General features: G+C 36.7%; 1 protein-coding gene across 2 annotated transcripts in view; it reads right to left on the reverse strand.

Moving 5' to 3' along the window:
- si:dkey-119f1.1 overlaps positions 1-19,989 on the reverse strand; it is a 136,501-nt gene that overhangs the window by 18,341 nt on the left and 98,171 nt on the right. For both annotated transcript variants that reach the window (XM_005163235.6, NM_001128334.1), the window contains 10 exons: positions 18,064-18,165; positions 17,787-17,906; positions 15,845-15,943; positions 13,742-13,888; positions 10,211-10,299; positions 9,952-10,116; positions 5,988-6,166; positions 4,342-4,543; positions 2,297-2,411; positions 2,049-2,215 (listed from right to left, as the gene is read on the reverse strand). In XM_005163235.6, coding sequence (XP_005163292.1) covers positions 2,049-2,215; positions 2,297-2,411; positions 4,342-4,543; positions 5,988-6,166; positions 9,952-10,116; positions 10,211-10,299; positions 13,742-13,888; positions 15,845-15,943; positions 17,787-17,906; positions 18,064-18,165 — 1,385 coding nt within the window. The remainder of the gene's footprint in view (positions 1-2,048; positions 2,216-2,296; positions 2,412-4,341; positions 4,544-5,987; positions 6,167-9,951; positions 10,117-10,210; positions 10,300-13,741; positions 13,889-15,844; positions 15,944-17,786; positions 17,907-18,063; positions 18,166-19,989) is intronic.

Here is a 19,989-nt window from a genome sequence, read left to right on the forward strand (position 1 = left end):
AGGGGGCGAGTTGGGGGTTTGAACGGTGTGAATAATGGTAAGAACTGCATTATTCACAAACCATTTGTATTTAAGAGTAGTTGGAAGTTTTTAGGATGAGTTAGTGAATGATTAGTAAACTATTGAAATTAACATTTATAATTCTTATTATTCAGGCATATAGTATTGGTTACTATGCATGTTAATAAATGCTTTATTAACACAACTTCATGCAGTTTTGTGACCTAATCTAAAGTGAGGACTATTCATGCTTTATAAATCCCTTATAAATGACAATTAAAAGCTCAGTATCAAATGAACAATAATCTTGGCAATCTTATCTGAAAAGTAATGTGAAGATTAAACATTGCCAAATAACAGGATTGTCAAAATACAACATAACATTGAATAAAACAACACTAACGACTAATTTAACAATATAATAAAATGCAAAGTTTATACGGTAGAGTAATTTTATTTTAGATAAGGTTGCAAAGATTCATTTTTCATTTGAAGCGCAGTTTTGTTTGTGTATCTTCAAACAAATAGTAATGAATAATGTGGTTTATGTTCTTTTTATTTCTGTTTAGAACAGAACTGAGCCTTCAATTGTCATTTATAAGGGATTTATAAAGCATGAATAGTCCTCACTTTAGATTAGTCGCAAAACTGGATGAAGTTGAGTTAATAAAGCATTTATTACTAGGGGTGTCACAATCGAAATCGATTGAAATTTATGCTCAATTTCGATTATCGAATCAAAAAATAGAATCGTCGATGCTGCCACGCCCCATGTCACGTCAGCTTGGCTTGCCAAGCGGGAAAAAAACAGGCTTGTTGAAGTGCTTGTTAAACTGCAGAAGCAGGAGACCCGTCGACAGAACTTAAACCCTCTCCTCTTTTAATGAAGTCGCCGGTGTGGAAGCATTTTGGATTTCCAGTGAGTTATGTTAACAACGTTCGTGTTGTCGACAAAAAAAACACAGTTTTGCAAGCTCTGCTATGTACGTATTACGTATGGTTCGTCCGATAGACAACACCGGCATTGCGATCCTCCGCCCGCCCCCGTTGCAAATCCACTCGCGAAAAGTACACACTCAGGCACTGTTTACACTGTCTTTGTTTTTAAATGGCATTTTAGAACGACAACGATTTGACATCCACTGTGGCGTGTAGCATTTCTCAGCAGCCCTCCTTACTCATTACCTCTGAAAATGCACATCACGTGACCACACAGACACAGACGCACACACAGCCATGCAATCGAGCAGGTCCAGGCAGTCAGAGGACTGCTTCAATCTTTCACTCACTTGTACTTAGTCATTTTAGCGAACACCTCAGATACTGTTGGCTGGTTCCTGTTGGTTGTGCGTCTTTTTTACCGACGCCATTATAACGACACAGATCACTGCCTATTGACGAGTCCCGCAGAAAAAGTGATTGACAGGTGGTAATTATGTGTGTATCTTGCCTTTATTCATTTACTGTATGATTTGTTTATGGGTAAAACAAAGACCATGCAGGTCAGGTAGATTAAACGGTAGGCTACGAATAATTAATTGGTCAATAATTAATTATTTATTCATAATCGAAAATGTAATCGAATCGAGGATTTGGAGGATCGTGACACCCTTATTTATTACATTCAAACTAACTATTACTATATGCCTGAATGAAAAGAATTAAGTGTTCATTTAAATAGTTTATTAATCATTTACTAACTCATTCTGAATGATCTTTAAAAACAACCAACTATGCTTAAATAACTGGTTTGTAAATAATGCGATACTTAATTTAGTAATGAAAAATAAATCATTAACAATGTATGAAAGTACAATTATTAAGCACATTATAAATGTGGTTGTAGGTCAAGATTACAACATTTGTAGCTGCAGTTATAAACTGCTTACTAAAGTCTATTAATATAGATTTAATGCTTAACAGATTAACACTTTCCCTATTTGCTAATGCTTAATAAATGGATCATAGTGTGTAGTTATTATAAAGTGTTACCATAAACTTTAATGCCACTTTTTTTTTTTTTTTTACATTGTGCGTAAATTTCAAACCTGATTTCCTCTTCGACATCTCTGGAGAGATACTGCGCTCTGTGTTGTTCAGAGGAGTAGTAGCGGTTAGTGTAGACCTGGTCTCCATCTCGTGTGAAGGCCTCTCTGCAGTTGCGTGGTGCTTGTCCTCCTTTAGACTGCATGACCCTTCTGGCATCTCTGTTGTCCTGTGGGAAATTAATGCAGGAATTAGGAGATCTGGAATCGCATCACTGTCATAACTCTAAAATGCTTATCATGGTCGCAACCTTGATCAGCAGAATGGTTTCGATTCCCCTCATGTCAATCAGGCAGTTGGCCACTACTGGATTCTCAATGTCAAGGGCCTGGAGCACAGTTGGGTAATCGGGATGACTGACTGCCCTGAAAATGAATAAAAACATACAGCTAAAGTCAGAATTATTAGCCCGCCTGTATGTTTCCCCCTAACTTCTGTTTAAATGAGAGAAAACACATTACTAAACATAATAGTTTTAATTAGCTGATTTCTGAAAATTGATTTATTTTAAGTTGAACTGACATTTAAAGGCTTAACTAGGTTAAATAGGCAAGTTATGGTGATTAGTCAAGTCGTTGTATAATGATGTTTTTTTCCGTAGACAATCTAATATCATTAACCTTAAAATGGTTTAAAAACAAAACAAAACTCCTTTTATTCTAGCCAAAATAAAACAAATAAGACTTTCTCCAGAGGAAAAAAAATATAGGAAAATATGAGCTTTTTTGGAAATTTGCTTATTTAACAACTCACCTACAGTTAAACAGTTGAGTTTTAGCATTTTTGAAACCATTTAGCTGATCTCTGGGGCTGGCAGAAGCACTTTTAGCGTAGCTTAGCATAAATCATTGAATCTGATTAGACCATTAGCATCTCACCCATTTTTTTTTTTTTAAGAGCCCCTATTATGGGTTTTTGAAAATGACCTTCCATGCAGTGTGTAACACAGCTCTAAGTGCATGAAAACATCCAGCTGAGGTTTAAATCTAAAAGTGCATTGTGTCTAAAACTACTGATCCTTTACCGAAATAATTGACTCAAGAGTCGAATAGATGAACAGAGTTGGGTAAGGATCTTTTTTTTGAATGCGTTGACGTCGATACGGTACATCACGTATCATGTAGTTCCAGATCCAGTAAAATGTGAACGCGCCTTTCCCTTCAGACACTAGCGCGTGGGGGTCACCGACTGATCATGCTAGATATTCAGCTAGATAACTATGTAACTGCCGCTGTGTAATATCATTGCACCTATAGAAGTGTTAAACTTTAAGGAACATTATCAAAACTCTTTATTTGAAATGTTTGAGCAAGATGCTAATGGTCTAATCCGATTCAATGAGTTATGCTAAGCTAAGCTAAAAGTGTTCCTGCCAGACCCAGAGTTTGGCTGAATGGATTCGAAAATGGTTAAACTCAACAATTTAACTCTAGAGTTGTGAAAGTAGCCTCTTTGGGTGTTCCTTTAAATGGCTACTGCAAGAAATAAATCTTAGGTAGGTGTTAAACACTGGTATGAGCAAAAAATAACACTCGTCAAGCACCAAGTCAAAGTAAATTCCCTAAATTTGAAACCAGTTCAGCTGATCTCTAGACACCTGTTGTCGATCTCTAGGTTTGCTGGGAAAACTTTTAGCTTAGCTTAACATAAATCATTGAATCTGATTAGACCAATAGCATCTTGCTCATTTTTTATTTTTCAAGATCAAGAATTAAGACAATTTTCCTATTTAAAGCTTGACTATTCAGTAGTTACATAGTACCAATGGAAAATGACAGATTGCTATTTTCTAAGCCAATATGTCTAGGAACTATACTTTCATTCTGGCATAATAATCAAGGAACTTTGTTGCTGTACCATGGCTGTAGCAAAAACAAACGACACCATGCAGCACCTAAAAATAGTCCCCAGCTAGATAACTATGTATCCTCCAGTGTGTAATATCATTACACCTATAGAAGTGTTAAACTTTAAGGAACATTATCAAAACTCTTTATTTGAAATGTTTGAGCAAGATGCTAATGGTCTAATCCGATTCAATGACTTATGCTAAGCTAAGCTAAAAGTGCTCCTGCCAGAGATAGGCTGAATGGATTTAAAAATGGTTAAACTCAACAATTTATCTCTATAGGAGTTGTGAAAGTAGCCTCTTTGGCTGTTCCTTTAAATGACTAATGCAAGAAATAAATCTTAGGTAGGTGTTAAACTCTGTTATGACCAAAAATAACCCTCGCCAAGCAACAAATAAAAGTAAATTCCCTAAATGTGAAACCACTTCAGGGAATCTGTAGATACCTGTTGCCGACATTGTAGAGCATGTTGGTGAATCTGCTGACGATGATCTGAGGTCTTCTGCCACGCTGGTAGAAGCGGCCCATGATTCTCTCCAACTCTCTCTCGTCAGCATGATTATCGCAGCAGAAAGCTAGCATTAGAGCCTTCAGACAGCACTCCACCGCCAGGGCCAGATCCTGATCCCGCAGGCGTATGCAGAAACCTAAAAAACAAAAGACCCTTCAAACATTTCACTGAACATCATTTTTATTTACTTATTATTTAATGCTATCTCAGCAGCATTGGTTATATTCATGACAAAACCTATACTAAATATAAAAATAAAATTCTTAATAAAAATTCATTCTACAAATAACAACAACAATTAAGAGTCATATTGACCTTATTCTCAGCTGACGAGCGGGCGCTGCCATTTGAATCTTTTTGGCACAAGACTTCCAGTCTCATTCACTTCCATTCATTTGTAACCATTAAAAACTGCTCATTACGCTGCTTGATGTTGCAAACTGATATTTCCTTGTTATATTATTCTACTTGGTCTGTATAGTCATGCAAAAATTTGTTTGTAGAGCAAGTAGTTTGACCGTTTATTATTTCTTGTCATTTCTCCCATAGGCGACTGAAACGGAAGTTCTAAGACAATCGCGAAAACAGGCGCACTTACGCATTTTAGAATAAGGTCAATACAGTTGAAACCAGAAGTTTACGTACACTGTATAAAAAGAAACAACCATTTTAAAAAAAATGTCTGATGGTAAATCATACTAAACGTTTACTAGTTTACGTTACTAGTTACGTTTATTAGTTTTTAGTTTGAAAAACTATTCTTTTTAAATGCATTTCAAAGCACGACTGGTGTAGTTTGTGTATATATTTAACAGTTAGCCTTTAGTGCAGCTCTTCGTGTAAGACGTTGCAAACCCTGCTCATTTAAAGTTTCCCAAAAACATATTTAGACACTTGAGTCACAATTTCAAACCTTCAATTTGTATAAATAATGGAATTTATACCCATTCAAACCAAAAAATAAACAAATAATGCTAGGGCTTTTCCTAGCAGTTCTCTTCTTTTTAACCAACTGACTGGTGATTTGGATGATTTTTAATGGTAGAATACTTTTAGAAGATCCAACACCTTTTTGGGATTAATGAATTGTGGTTTAATCGCATACAGTTAAAACCAGAAGTTTACATACTCTAAAAAAAGGAGCAACCATTTTTTATAAAAATGTCTGATAGTAAATCATACTAGATGTTTACTATTTCAGGTCCGTTAGGATTACCTAAACGATTTACATTTGCTAAATGCCAGAATAATGAGATAATTTTTTATTAGATTTGTTTATTAATTTCTACAGTCAAAAGTTAACACACATTTCCTTGGTTTTTTTTAGCTTTACTTTTAAACCGTATAACTTTGGTCAAATGTTTTGGGTATCCTTCCACAAGCTTCTCACAACAGTTTGAAGGAATTTTGTCCCATTCCTTCTGACAGAATTGGTGTAACTGAGTCAGATTTGTTGTATAAAATGTTGCACTGAATTCCTTTTTGCAAGAAAATGTTAATATATATTTACTTTGTGCTCAATCCATCCTGAAATAAACAATCTGGGGTAGCTTGTGTAAATGAAACCTTCAGGATATTACCAAGCGGCCCGACAGGTTTCATCCTGAACTTCCCTCGATGGTGAGCCTCATCTATAGCCTCCATCAGTGCTGGTATGTGCTCGCCAAAACGACGAAGCTGGTTATTTCGACTACTTTCCATGGCGGCCAGGTCACGCTGTTTAGAGTCGATCGCACGCTGTAGGTCCTGCCTTTCACGGCTACAGAATTATGGGGGAAAAAAAAGAAATAGAAAACAAAATTTAAAGGTGCAGTAGGTGATCTTCTACAATGCTAACAGCTTAGCATAAATCTCTAAATCACAGTCCCTCCCCTGCCGTCTAGAGCCACGCATCTTAAATACGAGCACAGCAAAAGAACCCTCTCTCATGTGTTAAAAGCGACTACTGCTTGTCCGGCAGCGAGCAAGCCAAACTGACATGCTATTTCAGAGTGAATATTTAGAGTTGGATGGTAAACAATATAGGGAGAGACAAGGCGGAATAGCATTATTTACTGGGGTTTTGTTGTTAAACTAATTTAAAATCTACATTATAGATGCTGTAAAAGGTCCCTTATGAAACTCAAAATAGTCTGATCAATCTTTTATCGGAAGATTTTAGTGGCTGAACAACACTTCTGTGAAGATATAACCCGTTTGTAACAACATCTAAAGTTACATCAGCTTTGCGTAAAGCTAAAACAGTTTTAAAACAGAACATTACCTGTCTAAGAGAAATCCTTTAGCCATAGTGTCATCCTTTCTCCAGCGTGCAAAGGTAACTCCAATATTGATTCAGGTTTTTAAAACGTTTTGATTAAGCAGGTTTTCACAGATCGCGCGCACGCCCTCCCTCGTGAACGCGCGGCACCAACAGCGGTCGGCAGAGATGCGTACAAATGGCTGCACAGTTTTTCAAATCTGCATTTGCTGACAGACAGCTTTGCCTACTTATCGAAATTATGAGAGATGTCGGTCCGATATTTAAATGGATGAACATTTTTTTGTTTTATGCCTTATCCAGAATATAAAAATACTTATAAACACATTTAGATCATTTACTTTAATCATTACTATCGGAGTGTGAAGAGACTTTCAACCAGCACAACAACACATGCTTCTGAAGACAATCACCTACTGCACCTTTAAGGAAAATTCAAAAACCTGCAAAGCCCAAATGCATGATATGAAAGCAATAGACATTTTTATAATTATACATATGATTATCAATAGTGTTCATCATGAATACGATATGATCAGAATTTTGGTGGAAGCGAGAACATTTGTTGGCACTGTCTGTATATGGTCTGTATCAGTTAAATTGTTTCACAAGCATTGGCTTTGAATGATATATCATAAACCTTTAAATGCGAGCAAAGGTTTTAGTCTGTGAAATATGCTTTAATTTAATCCATCAAAACATTTTTTTTTAAATTTAAGTTTAGCAACAGAATCCCAGATAGAAAAAAAACCATTATTCACAGATTCCATGTGATTGAACTGCATCATGCTGTCTTTTGCTGTTAGTAGTAATTAGCATGCCAAACTACTTTTTATTTCATAAATGTATACTCACCTAATTAATAATACCAGAAGTGTGCTTTTCCAACATAATTGTCAATATAGTTCAGTGATGCTAACGCTACTCGTAATGAAAATTATTAGAGCATCCCTAAATATAATATAACTACTAAATCTCTAAACAACAACAAACTTATTTTTCTCATGAAAACTGTTATTAGTCATTAACCTTTGTGCTATTGCCTTATTTTTAGGCAATACAGGACCATTAATTTTTCTGGCATTTCACTGGCGTTACTGTGTTTTTTCCTCTGTAATATAAAAAACATGTTGAGATACGTAATAATTTAAAGTAGTATAGTAGTATAGTATAGTAGTAAAGTAGTAATTCTTCTAATCTCAAGATCTACAATTTAAATGATTGCATCAACACTCGTTCATAGATGCTTTTCAAACAATTAAATTTTTATAGCAAACGTGGGGTTGCAGAAATGAACTAACATCTTGAAATAACACTTTTAACAAACCTGATTAAAATAAAACAAATGAAACAGTCTCTTTTTTTGTTGCATTATCATTATTTTTCTGTAACTCTTGACTACATGGCCTGAAAAAATAATCTATAATATATTATCTTGCCTAAAAAGTAGGCAACACCAGTGAAAAAATGTAATATTTAATGTAATTATTTTAAGATCTTTAAATATTTGTACAAAATAATTTATTAAAATCAATAAGCTGTCATTTGTGTTTTCATTCAGTCAAAATGCAATTAAGTTCAAATGTAAAAAAAAAAGAAAAAAAAAGAAGAAGATTTTTCAAGAGTTCACAACGCTGATGATTGATGATAAAGAGTGTTTGGCATGCTGTCCTGGGAGAGAGCCTGAGCTCAGAATATCCTCGAGCCTGGGGCTCCCACCCATTCGAAGAGCAAGGGGGGAGTTTGTGCTCAGGTGTTTGGAATAGCTGAGATATAGATGGCTAAAAATTTGTCTTGAGATGCTACTTTGGAGTAGTCAATTTACTTTTGATATACAGTTGAAGTCAGAATTATTAGCCCCCCTTTGATTTTTTTTCTTCTTTTTTTTAAATATTTCCCAAATGATCTTTAACAGAGCAAGAACATTTTCACAATACTTATGATAATATTTTTTTCTTCTGGAGAAAGTCTTATTTTTTTATTTCAGCTATAATTAAAGCAGTTATTAATTTTTTTAAACACTATTTTAAGGACAAAATTATTAGCCCCTTTAAGCTAAATGTTTTTTTTCGATAGTCTCCAAAACAAACCATCATTAAATAATAACTTGCCTAATTACCTGCCTAGTTAACCTAATTAACCCAGTTAAGCCTTTAAATCTCACTTTAAGCTGTATAGAAGTATCTCGAAAAATATCTAGTAAAATGTTATTTACTGTCATCATGGCAAAGATTAAATAAAATAGTTATTAGAGATCAGGTATTAAAACTATTATGTTAAGAAATGTGCTGAAAATATCTGCTCTCCATTAAACAGAAATTGGGGAAAAAATAAACAGGGGGTGTAATAATTCAGGGGGGGCTAATAATTCTGTATGTCTTTGGACGGTAGGAGGAACCTAGGGAAAACCTTCGCAAGAACATGCAAACTCCGCAACAGAAACGCTGATTGGCTCAGTGAGGGGTCGAACCAGTGGCGTTCTTGCTGTGAGACAACAGTGATAATCACTGGGCCGACGTGCCACCCTATCAGGAAAAGGGGAGAAGCAGGGGTGGAAGGGGGGATTCTTCAAGACGAAGATGACTGAAGTGGAAAACGCTCGTTATTTATAGTGAGTCAGTATTCATCTGATTGGAATAATATGCTGAGCTGATGCAGGACCAGCCGTGCTCAATTATAAGAATGTGATCCTCTCGATCCTCACTTAGACATTTTTGCCAAACCAAAAGTAAATGTTTCTCAAGAATACACTGCAAAAAATGCTATTTTTATTTATTTATTTTTTATAGATTTTTTTGTCTTGTTTCTAGTCCAAATATCTACAAATTCTTAAATCAAGAAGCATTTTCTAAACAAGCACAAAATATTGTCCTAATATGATAATATGTCAAAACTAAGTGAGTTTTCCATTAAAATAAGCAAAGTAATCTGCAAATGTGCTATGCAATACAATCTCAAGTCAAAACAAAAAACCTGAATATTTTTCTAACCCCATTGGCAGATTCTTTTGCTTGGTTTAAGAAGCAAACTTAATTTTGGCTGATTATTTCTTAAAACAAGACAATATTTTTTGCTTCTTGATTTAAGAATTATTAGATATTTGGACTAAAACAAGAGAAAAAATTACTTGCAGTATGACCCTTTGCTTCGTTGCTGGTTGGTTTGACTCATGGTTTATTTCTGTTAAACAAAGACCTCTTTAAATCTCCGTGGAAAGAAATAAACTGTAAAAAATATTTCCAGGACGAAGGCCACTAAAACAGTGGACCTGTGTTTGCACCCACCTCATTCTAGCATGTCTTTCTTTAGCGCTTTCACAGGCCTGTTTGAACTGATCGATCTGCTGCGCCAGAGTGGAGTCTCTGAAACTCAGTTCTTCCAGCTCAGCCTGAATGTGATTCATCTTCTCCACACGAGCCTGAGTGTCAGCCGAGTTCATCTGACTTATGCTGGACAGAGGGAACAGGATGGTTCATAATGAAGCAGCTGGAAGTGCTACGAGGATAGCATTGGGTAACACTGTTTATTACACAATTGAAGTACCTGTGTTTGAGTTCTTTGATACGCTTGTTGAGCTGATCTTTATCCTTCTCGAGATCTCTTAAGTTAGTCCTTTTCCTGTGAAGTGCAGCCTAAGAAACAAAAACAAATAAGTATTTGTGAATAGATGAATTGTGATGCTTTTGACATTATCGGTGATGTTTTGTAATTATGGGGTCGGATTTCTTTAAATATGAAATATTAAAGTTTGTTGTGGTTCTCTTCTCTCCACCTCTATACGATGTCTTTTCCGACAGGTTTCATTATGAGCGCACAGCTGCGATGAAGCAGGTGTCGGAACGTGGAAGCTTGCCAACATGGTGAGGTCAATTTAAACCGGACTGGAACATCGTTCGGAGATTCTCCTCTCTCCCGCCTTGTTTTGTTTAGGCCTATTTGCAGGGCCAGACGGAATCTCTGGACGTTTTTTGCTATTTTTGCATAGAATTTTGGTAAAAATCTTCAGATTTCTGCGGAATTATTTTGGGAGTATCCAGCAGAGTATCATAACTAAACCCTTAATATATTAAATAAAAAATAATAAATTACTGAATAAAAACTGAATAAATTCAGATTTACACATTTACTAAAGTTAAATAACAGAATAAATAATGGGCTAAAAATCTGCAGGAATTCTGCGGAATTCTGCCCGCACAGATTCCGTGTGGGCCTACCTATTTGTAAATAAAACTTGTGTTGTATTTGCTCAGCGATATTGTTGAAATTTAACGCTGAGTGCTGACTTATTGAGATCTATACAGAGAGACATGATGAGGACGGTGCCTTTTTGTTTTATTAAAGGGCCATGAAACCCCCTTGTTTCAGCAGGGTGTTTTCACACCTCTACTTTGGAAAAAGTCAGGAAAGTGGGCATATCCAGCTCTGTTTAGGGGGGAGTGTCAGAGGAGCAAAAGAGGAATGATATGGGAGTGTCGATTTGGGACGCGCTGATTTTCAGAGTCAACACACACACAACAAACACACAAACAAACAAACTATGGGTGGGTGGTAGGATAATTTTTGATTGTGGATGATTAAAACGTCTCCATGGTCTTCTTTTTGAAGGAATATCGTAGTATTGTGCTCATTGCAATTCTGGTGCCTCTGCCACAATATAGCTGTTTTACAACACGCCAAAAACTCACATCCAATTTCAACTTAGTCATAGAGTTACAGTCACGCCATTTATTCAAATTTATTAAAGTACCTTAGATTCATTATTTTATGCCTTGCCGCTTAAACATTAATGTTTTTTCCCCCCAAGTGTACACACCTGAGGAGAGCATTAAGCTGCGTTCACACCAGACGCGGAACGTGCATCAAGCGCGAGTGATTTACATGTTAAGTCAATGCAAACGCGCGAATAGACATTCTGCGGCGAATGGCGTGATACGTGCGTATTGAGCGATTTGCGCGCGTTTCACGCGAAGTCGAGTTCGAAAATCTGAACTTCACCGGACATTCGCGCCGTGTTAACCAATCAGGAGCTTGCTCTTGTGGGGGGCGTGATTGTGACGTATTGCCTGTTGTAGGTGTCCCGGGGGAAATCCTCCAGCCGACACCGACAAAAAGTTCAGCAAACTTTGCTCGGCTCAGTCAGAAGCACAGCTCAAAGCCTCCGTCATCCAGGTTAAGTTTCTGGAAGAGTTTATGAGCTCACAGAGCTGGATGCACCTCTGAAAGAATCTAGTGGACTCAGACACTGTACTAAACGAATCGACGCTGGTTTTCAGCCTTCATAAAGCACATAAACACTGTTATTTTCTTCATAAAATTCATGTTAGTCATTTAGCAACAAAGCTACAGTCACCGGGCAGACAGAAGCCCCGCCCATCCGCGTCTGTTCTGAAGTGAATGAAGCAGGGTTTGACGCGTGAATGAAGCCAGTAAACTCAAATCTTCACGCGGCTATTTACGCGCGAATACCACGATTTATCGGCACGTTCCGCATCTGGTGTGAACACAGCATTACGTGTAGGCCACTACAAGCCTGCCACAACATTATATTATCTTTAAAGTCTGATGGACTAAACAATGGCCTTAAATTTCTCTAAATTGCTTTATCAGCTTTAAATACTTTAGGACACCTTGTACAAACATTCGAATGAAGTGAAGAAGTAGTAATACAGAGATGAAGACGCTAAAACTAACCACTTTCAACATCACAGAACAATTATCTGACATTTCATTATTGTCTGATTAAATTGCCTTTGATAATGAATGTGATTTTGCGTAGCTAGTCAGTGAACAACGCAAATGTTGCTCCACCTGAAAGCAAATGCTTGAGATTTAATACTAATTACTGATAAAATGCGCTTCACTGAAGTTACTCTATAATTCAAATCAATGCAGCCAAAACAATGCAGTTCTTGGGATTTCTTTTGCACAACTTATTGTTTTATGTTCAATCCACTTGAATTTGTGAAAGAAATTAAGGTAACTTAAGCGGTTTATGTTGGGACAAAATGAAGGACTTGTATTTTGCAACAGTGAACCCGGCATTTTTTAGAGTATAGAAAAAGGTTTATAAAGTTTCCAACTCTCAATCCTCCTTTCCACTGCACAAGACAATCGACCAGCGACAGACCGAAAATCATTCATTTCCAATGGAGAGCAGTCTGGGAGCTGTTCCGATCATCTCCGTATGCGGAAAATCATTCATTCATTAATTTTCTTGTCGGCTTCGTCCCTTAATTAATCCGGAGTCGCCACAGCGGAATGAACTGCCAAATTATCCAGCAAGTTTTTACGCGCCGGATGCCCTTCCAGCCGCAACCCATCTCTGGGAAACATCCACACTCACATTCACACACACACTCATACACTACGGACAATTTAGCTTACCCAATTCACCTGTACTACATGTCTTTGGACTGTGGGGAAAACCGGAGCACCCGGAGGAAACCCACGCGAAGACAGGGAGAACATGCAAACTCCACACAGAAACGCCAACTGAGCCGAGGTTCGAACCAGCGACCTTCTTGCTGTGAGGCGACAGCACTACCTTCTGCGCCAATGCCTTGCCCTATGTGGAAAATTCGGATCCGAATTGAGCTGCGGATCCGTTAAAATATTTTAACTCCAGCAACTAGACCGTAAGCGACCGGATGTGATGTATTCCAGTGTTATACAAGCAGGTCCGTGTACGCGAGATGAGAAATAGGAGTTTATTTGGTTATTTTTTTGAATTATAAAAAGTTTTTATTAAAAATAAAAACACATCTGTTCATAAATGTAAGAAAGAAAGTAATAAAAATGTATTTTTTAATGTTGTCTTCACATTCCTTCCAATTTTTGTAGCGGTCTATGAGTTTCTAGTATTCATTCCTTCATTAAACCATGTAATCGCACAGAGAATAAAGGCTCTTGCTTTTGCACTCCTTTATTTCGACACTGTGAGAATCAGCTTCTCTCCCATGGTGCACGACAACACTGAAAATACCCTGCGACTGCCACAGGGGCGTATTCTGACAGTCGGGTCCAAATGTCGTGTGCAATGGAAAGGCGGCTTCATCATGCAGTGTGTGTGTGTACCTCTGCTGTTTTGAGCTCTCGGTTGCGCTCCTGTACTCGGCTCTTCAGTTCCGAACACTCTGGCTGCAGCTGCTGCATGCGCTCCGATACACTTTCCAGCTGATCCTGCAACTGTTTGGATATCTTGTTGGCCTCGTCAACTTTCCCCTACAAACAAACAAACAAACAGCACTCAAAAAAGAGCAAACTGCACATCACTGTGACTTATTAGAGTTTCATTAAGCACTTTCTTCATAATGATAGTAACTAGCCTGAAAAAGTTTGTATGGTCAGAATGGTTTAAGGGTTGATCAAAGACATTAATAAGAATATCAATGAAGCAGCTAACCTCCTACGAAAATGAGGAAAACACAGATGAAATCGGCCACATAAACAGATTTGTGTGCTTGTGAATGAAAAGGAAAAAGGTATACTTTAAAGTTAAACTAATTTCCATTAATTAGCTGTTTTACATATTGATTAACATTTGAATAACATTTAGATAACAAAACTGATAAATGTGCAAGTTTGTTATTGCCATTTCATATCATTTTTATTTGCGTGCAAAATTGTCTGTGTTATTATTTTGTCAATCCTAGAGGGATAGTTCACCTAAAAATATTAATCCTGTTACCATTTACTCAAGCTTCACTTGTTACGAACCAGGTTGAGTTTTTTTCTTCTGTTAAACACAAAAGAAACTAATTTGAGGAATGTTGGAAACATGTAACCACTGACTTCCATAGTATTTGTTTTTCTTAGTATGGCAGGCAAGGGTTTCCAACATTCTTCAAAGTATCTTCCAAAATATGAGACCTCAAACTGGTCTGGAACAAGTAAAGGGTGAGTAAATGATGTCCGAACGTTCATGTCTGGGTGAACTGTCTCTTTAATCAAGAAGATTTAAAAGCCACATAAGTAAGAATCTGTAGTTTGGATAATACATTTCAACTTCCTAAAAACTGAAATAAGCAGAAATTTGATTTATACCACTGATACCACTGTTTTATAACCGATTTGTTTACAAAGTACTGTTCAATTCTGATCCAACAACAGCTGTTTTTTATCATTGCAGAATAAATATGGAACTGATGAGCCAAAAAAGAAAAATATAATTGTAATTATGACAAACAAAATAGATAGTGGAGATTTCAGCAGGAAAAGTAGTCCTAGACATGATATCTGGTTACAAACTTTTATAAAATCTTAACAATAAATCTAGTTTAACATTTGCACGTTTAAAATTTGCACATTCACTGCACCACATTGAACTGTTTACTTATTGAACTGTACATACCCACTGCATATGGGCATTTGTAATTATGTACACACCCACTATACATATACACTTGTAATCATGCTTATTTATCTGCACACTACTGATTATTAATAGCAACCTGTACATATATTCATATATTGTTACATATACACTTGTAATCATGTTCATCTATCCCTGTACATATATTCATATATTGTGACATATACACTTGTAATCATGTTTATCTATCTGCACACTACTGATTATTAATAGCAACCTGCACATATATTCATATATTGTAAATCTGTTCATAGCTTATCCAACCTGTATATAATGTTCATAGTACATCCATCCCATCTGTAAATATCACCATAGTTTTCTATAACTGCACTTTATAACTTATTCCTGTATCGTGCACTTGCTGCTATTGCACTGCTGGTTAGACCTAAACTGCATTTCGTTGCATTGTACTTGTACATGTGTAATGACAATAAAGTTGAATCTAATCTAATCTAATCTAGTTAAATGTTAAATATTAAATATCGAATTGGTGCATCACTACTGTAAACGTCAGGAGAGAGTTCACCCCAAAACAAAATTGCACTTATTATTTACACCCTCTCAAGTGGTTCCAATCCTTTATTTATTTTTAATTCTACAGAACACCAAAGACGATAATCTGAAGAATGTTGGAAACCTGTAACCACTGACTCTCATACTTGGAAAAATGTAAACTATGTAAGTCAATGGTTACAAGTTTCCAACATTCTTCAAGTCATCTTCTTTAGTGTTCATCAGAAGAGAGAAAGTCAACCGGGTTTGTGACAAATGAAGGGTGAGTAAATGATAACCGAATTTTCAGTCACCTTCCACTCCTCCACCTTCTGGTCATATTTGACGGTGGATCTTTCTTCAGCTGTGATCTGTTCTTTCATGGGCTTCATCTCCTGCTCCATCTCTGCCACCTGATAAATACAGGTTAGTATTAGCTGAAATCAAAACCAATTCATAATCTTTCATCTTTCATTTTATGACAGACAAAATTATATACGGAAACCACAAAGCAGCTTTTAGACTAATTCATAAAAAAGGTCATTGTCATTATTTAATTATTGTGATTGGCAATGGATTACATGCACAGGGGCTTCTACATTTTCAATAAGCCAGCTCAAAAGTGTTTCTGGTGAACTGTCATGCTATTCTAAAATTACCTCATTTAAGATCTGATTTCTTTCAAATCAGTGATATTTACTGCCTGACTGGGTTACCATATAAAGAGGGCCTCAGACCAGCCAAGAAGCAACATATCTTCAAAATATGGACATTTAGGCTGCATTGCAGATCTTGATGGTCAATTCCAATTTTGTGACTATATCCGATTTTTTTTGACGACCTGCTTACATCATCTTTAAAAGTGACTCGTATTCGATTGTCTGCATTTACACAGCACACGGCAAAGGCAAAATGGCCAGAAAAAAAAAAGAGTGGGCGTTGACTAACAGCTGATAATTAAAGAGTGCTCTTTACTCAATTCCTGTATGTAATCTGTTCGCAGCTTTTGACAAGCTGTTTTACTATAGTTTATGACAGAAAGGTTCTCATTTGTCCATCTTCTTTTGGTATGTAGGTTTTTTAACCTTTACGCATCTTAATGTAATGTCCATGGCGTGATTTATGCACCTGATGTAGCTATGCACTAGCTTTATATTAGTTCATATTGGTTACGTGGCGGACATTACGCTCTCTCGCTCTCGTTAACATGCTTAAATACCTGTACTATATGACAATATGAAAGCTGTTTAAGTCCTCGTGTATGAGATTTAAGGTTTGGGACTCTACTGAATTCTGTTCTGAAATGAAAGTGTCAGACTTGAGGTCATTCGCCACGGTTTTTAATGACGCATGACTTGCATCGACAGGTCAAAATCCGATCTACCTGCTCACACTGCAGACACGACGACACAGATCCGTAAATCAGAATCTATGTGATTTGTTCCTGCTTACACGTACATGAGCCATATCCGATCTGTAAGCAAAAATCAGAAATGTGCGCACATCTAGAAAATCTCGAAGGCAGGTGCTCGATCAAAAATAAACATTTGTAGCGAAAGGTCTTAAGAAAATCGGCACACGACCACGTTAGCTCTCGTAAGTCTTTAATATTACTCACACAACCTTTCGAAAGACATGGTCTTCATTAGGTCAGACCCGGTCGAAACGTTGTGTGAGTGATATTAAAGACTTTTGAGAGCGAAAGTGGCAGTGTGCCGATTTTCTTTTGATCTTTTGCCATATCCGATATGTGCCACATGTGAGGAAAAAAAAAAAACAATTCGCAATTTAGTTACTTGAACAGTGCAGTGTAAATGCAGCCTTATTTTAGCACAGTATTTTCCCATGGAGTTTCAGCACTCACCTGCCGCTAACTACAACTAAATAAATGCTAAAGTTTACTTAAATAATTATATTTTAATGTAATTACATTATTGATGCTGTATAAGAAGAAACCTTTTGAAATGGAAAATAGTCACATCAACCTTTCACCGGACGTTTATCGATGTCTAAAAAAACACTTGCAGTGCACAAAGCCTGCTCTACCTGACAGAAGTCTTGTTGTCAATCCCAGTTGTAAGAGCAACAAAAAATAACTTGACTTCTAACATGTTTCTTGGCATTTGTCTGTACGGTGTGAATTGGCCTATAGAGAATCAGTCCACACTAATGGGATTGTTCAGTTGTTGTTACTTGCAGCTCTAAAGAAATGCAAAAAATCTGAATTATTGAACTGATGGGATGTGATTTCCTGACCAGAGCCCAGGCCATCTGATTTTTCAGCTCGTTCAACTTCTGCTGCATTTCATCGAGAGAAGCCAGACTTTTATAGCGCTCTTCTTTGTCGCGGAACTTCTGCTTCAGCTCCAGCAGAGTCTGTGTGAGAAGAAAGGGTGTGCCAAAAACAAAAGAAATATGTAGTCATCTAGATGAATAACCAGTTTAGCAATGCAATCAGATATCATTTCCAGAGCTGTTGCATCCAAGACACATCTTCAGTTCAGACACATCGCGTGATTATTTCAGCACTCACCTCCCTGTGTTTCTCCACTGTATTCTGGGTCAGGGTCTTGGTCTTCATGATGTAGCTGTAATCCTCTTTCATTTGATCCAGTTGAGTGGCTTTCATGAAAAACTGCAGAAAAAGAGCCAATCAAATTAAGAGTTGGAGTTGATCTAAAGTAGCTCTATTATACCTTTTTCCGCATAGAAGCTATCACTTAGTTCGCATTCTTAAGGACTGTAAACTTACAGTAATAGTTCACACAAAAGATAAAAGTTCCTCATTTAATCACTCGAGTGTTTCTAAACTTTTAAGAATTTCTTCTGTTGAACACAAAGGACGATATTTTGAAGAAGGTTGGGGAGAAATCAGTCATTGAAACCCATTGTAGGAACAGAAAATACTATGACAGTCAATCAATGGTGGAATTTTGACAGTATTCTTCAGGATATCGTCCATTGTGTCTAACAACACTCAAACAAGAATGGAACAAGGATGAGTAAACAGTCCAAAATAGTTCTGATCATGTTTTAAGTGGAACAAACTGTTTTTGTCATTAAAATGTCTCATTAGGTGTCATTACGCTATCATTTTTTTTTACAGCGTCTTAAATATTGAATGGAATTTTAATGACAGATTTAGCTTGTTCGACTACACTACCTGACAAAAGTATTGTCATCAAACCCAGTTATAAAAGCAACAAAAAAATAACCTGACTTCTAGTTAATCATTTGGAAAAGTGGCAGAAGGTAGATCATCTGTTGAGCTGCAGCCCAATCATCACAAATACTGCAGAAGACCTACTGGAACCTGCATGGACCGAAGATTCTCACAAAAATCAGTCAAGTTTGGTGAAGAAAGTCATGGTTTGGAGTGACATTCAGTATGGGGGCGTGCGAGAGATCTGCAGAGTGGATGGCAACATCAACAGCCTGAGGTATCAAGACATTTGTGCTGCCCTTTACATTACAAATCACAGGAGAGTGTCAATTCTTCAGCAGGATAGCGCTCCTTCTCATACTTCAGCCTCCACATCAAAGTTCCTGAAAGCAAAGAAGGTCAAGGTCCTCCAGAATTGGCCAGCCCAGTCACCATACATGAACATTATTGAGCATGTCTGGGGTAAGATGAAGGAGACACTGAAGATGAATCCAAATAATCTTGATGGACTCTGGGAGTCCTGCAACAATGCTTTCTTTGCCATTCCAGATGACTTTATTAATAGATGATTTAAGTCATTGCAGAGATGTATGGATGCAGTCCTCCAAGCTCATGGGAGGCATAAACAATATTCATTCTTTTTCCACTCCACCATGGCTTTATATTCTATACTGAACTTTCTTTCTGATCAAACTTTTGTCTAAGCAAAGTCAGACCTTACTGTCCTAATTAAATAATTCAAAATCAAGGCATGATCATATTTTATTTTGGTAAAATACATGTAATCTAGAGGCCTTTGCCTTTCATATAAGCCACTTCTGATACCAAATGATCAACTAGAATCAAGTTATTATTAGTGTTCCTAAAACTTGGATAGGCATCAAGACTTTTTTCAGGTAGCGTATAGTTGAAGTAAAATTTATTAGGGTGTTTTAAAATTCATGAGGTATTTATAACGGCTTCATATCAATCATGTTTATGACTAGTTTATGACTAGTTTTTTTGGTCTTGGTAATGTCAAGTTGTCACAACAAAGACATAAACAGGTTAAGATGTATTTGTTTATGTCAAGTTGTCAAAAAAAAAACAATGTCACCTTTGCATCTATAATGTCATAACAGAATGACTCTTTAAAAAAAAAAAAAAACAGTTGTCATAAGCATGCATAAAATCTCCTTCACGTTTATGATGTCTCATGTCATGATAATAAAAGTTTAATGACAGACTTTTGAACACCTCTTTATAGAGGTGTGAACCTATACTGGTCTCATGGTTCGGTTACGATTATCATGCCAT

This window comes from Danio rerio, chromosome 2 (assembly GCF_049306965.1).
Source record: "Danio rerio strain Tuebingen ecotype United States chromosome 2, GRCz12tu, whole genome shotgun sequence".
Lineage (NCBI taxonomy): Eukaryota > Metazoa > Chordata > Actinopteri > Cypriniformes > Danionidae > Danio > Danio rerio.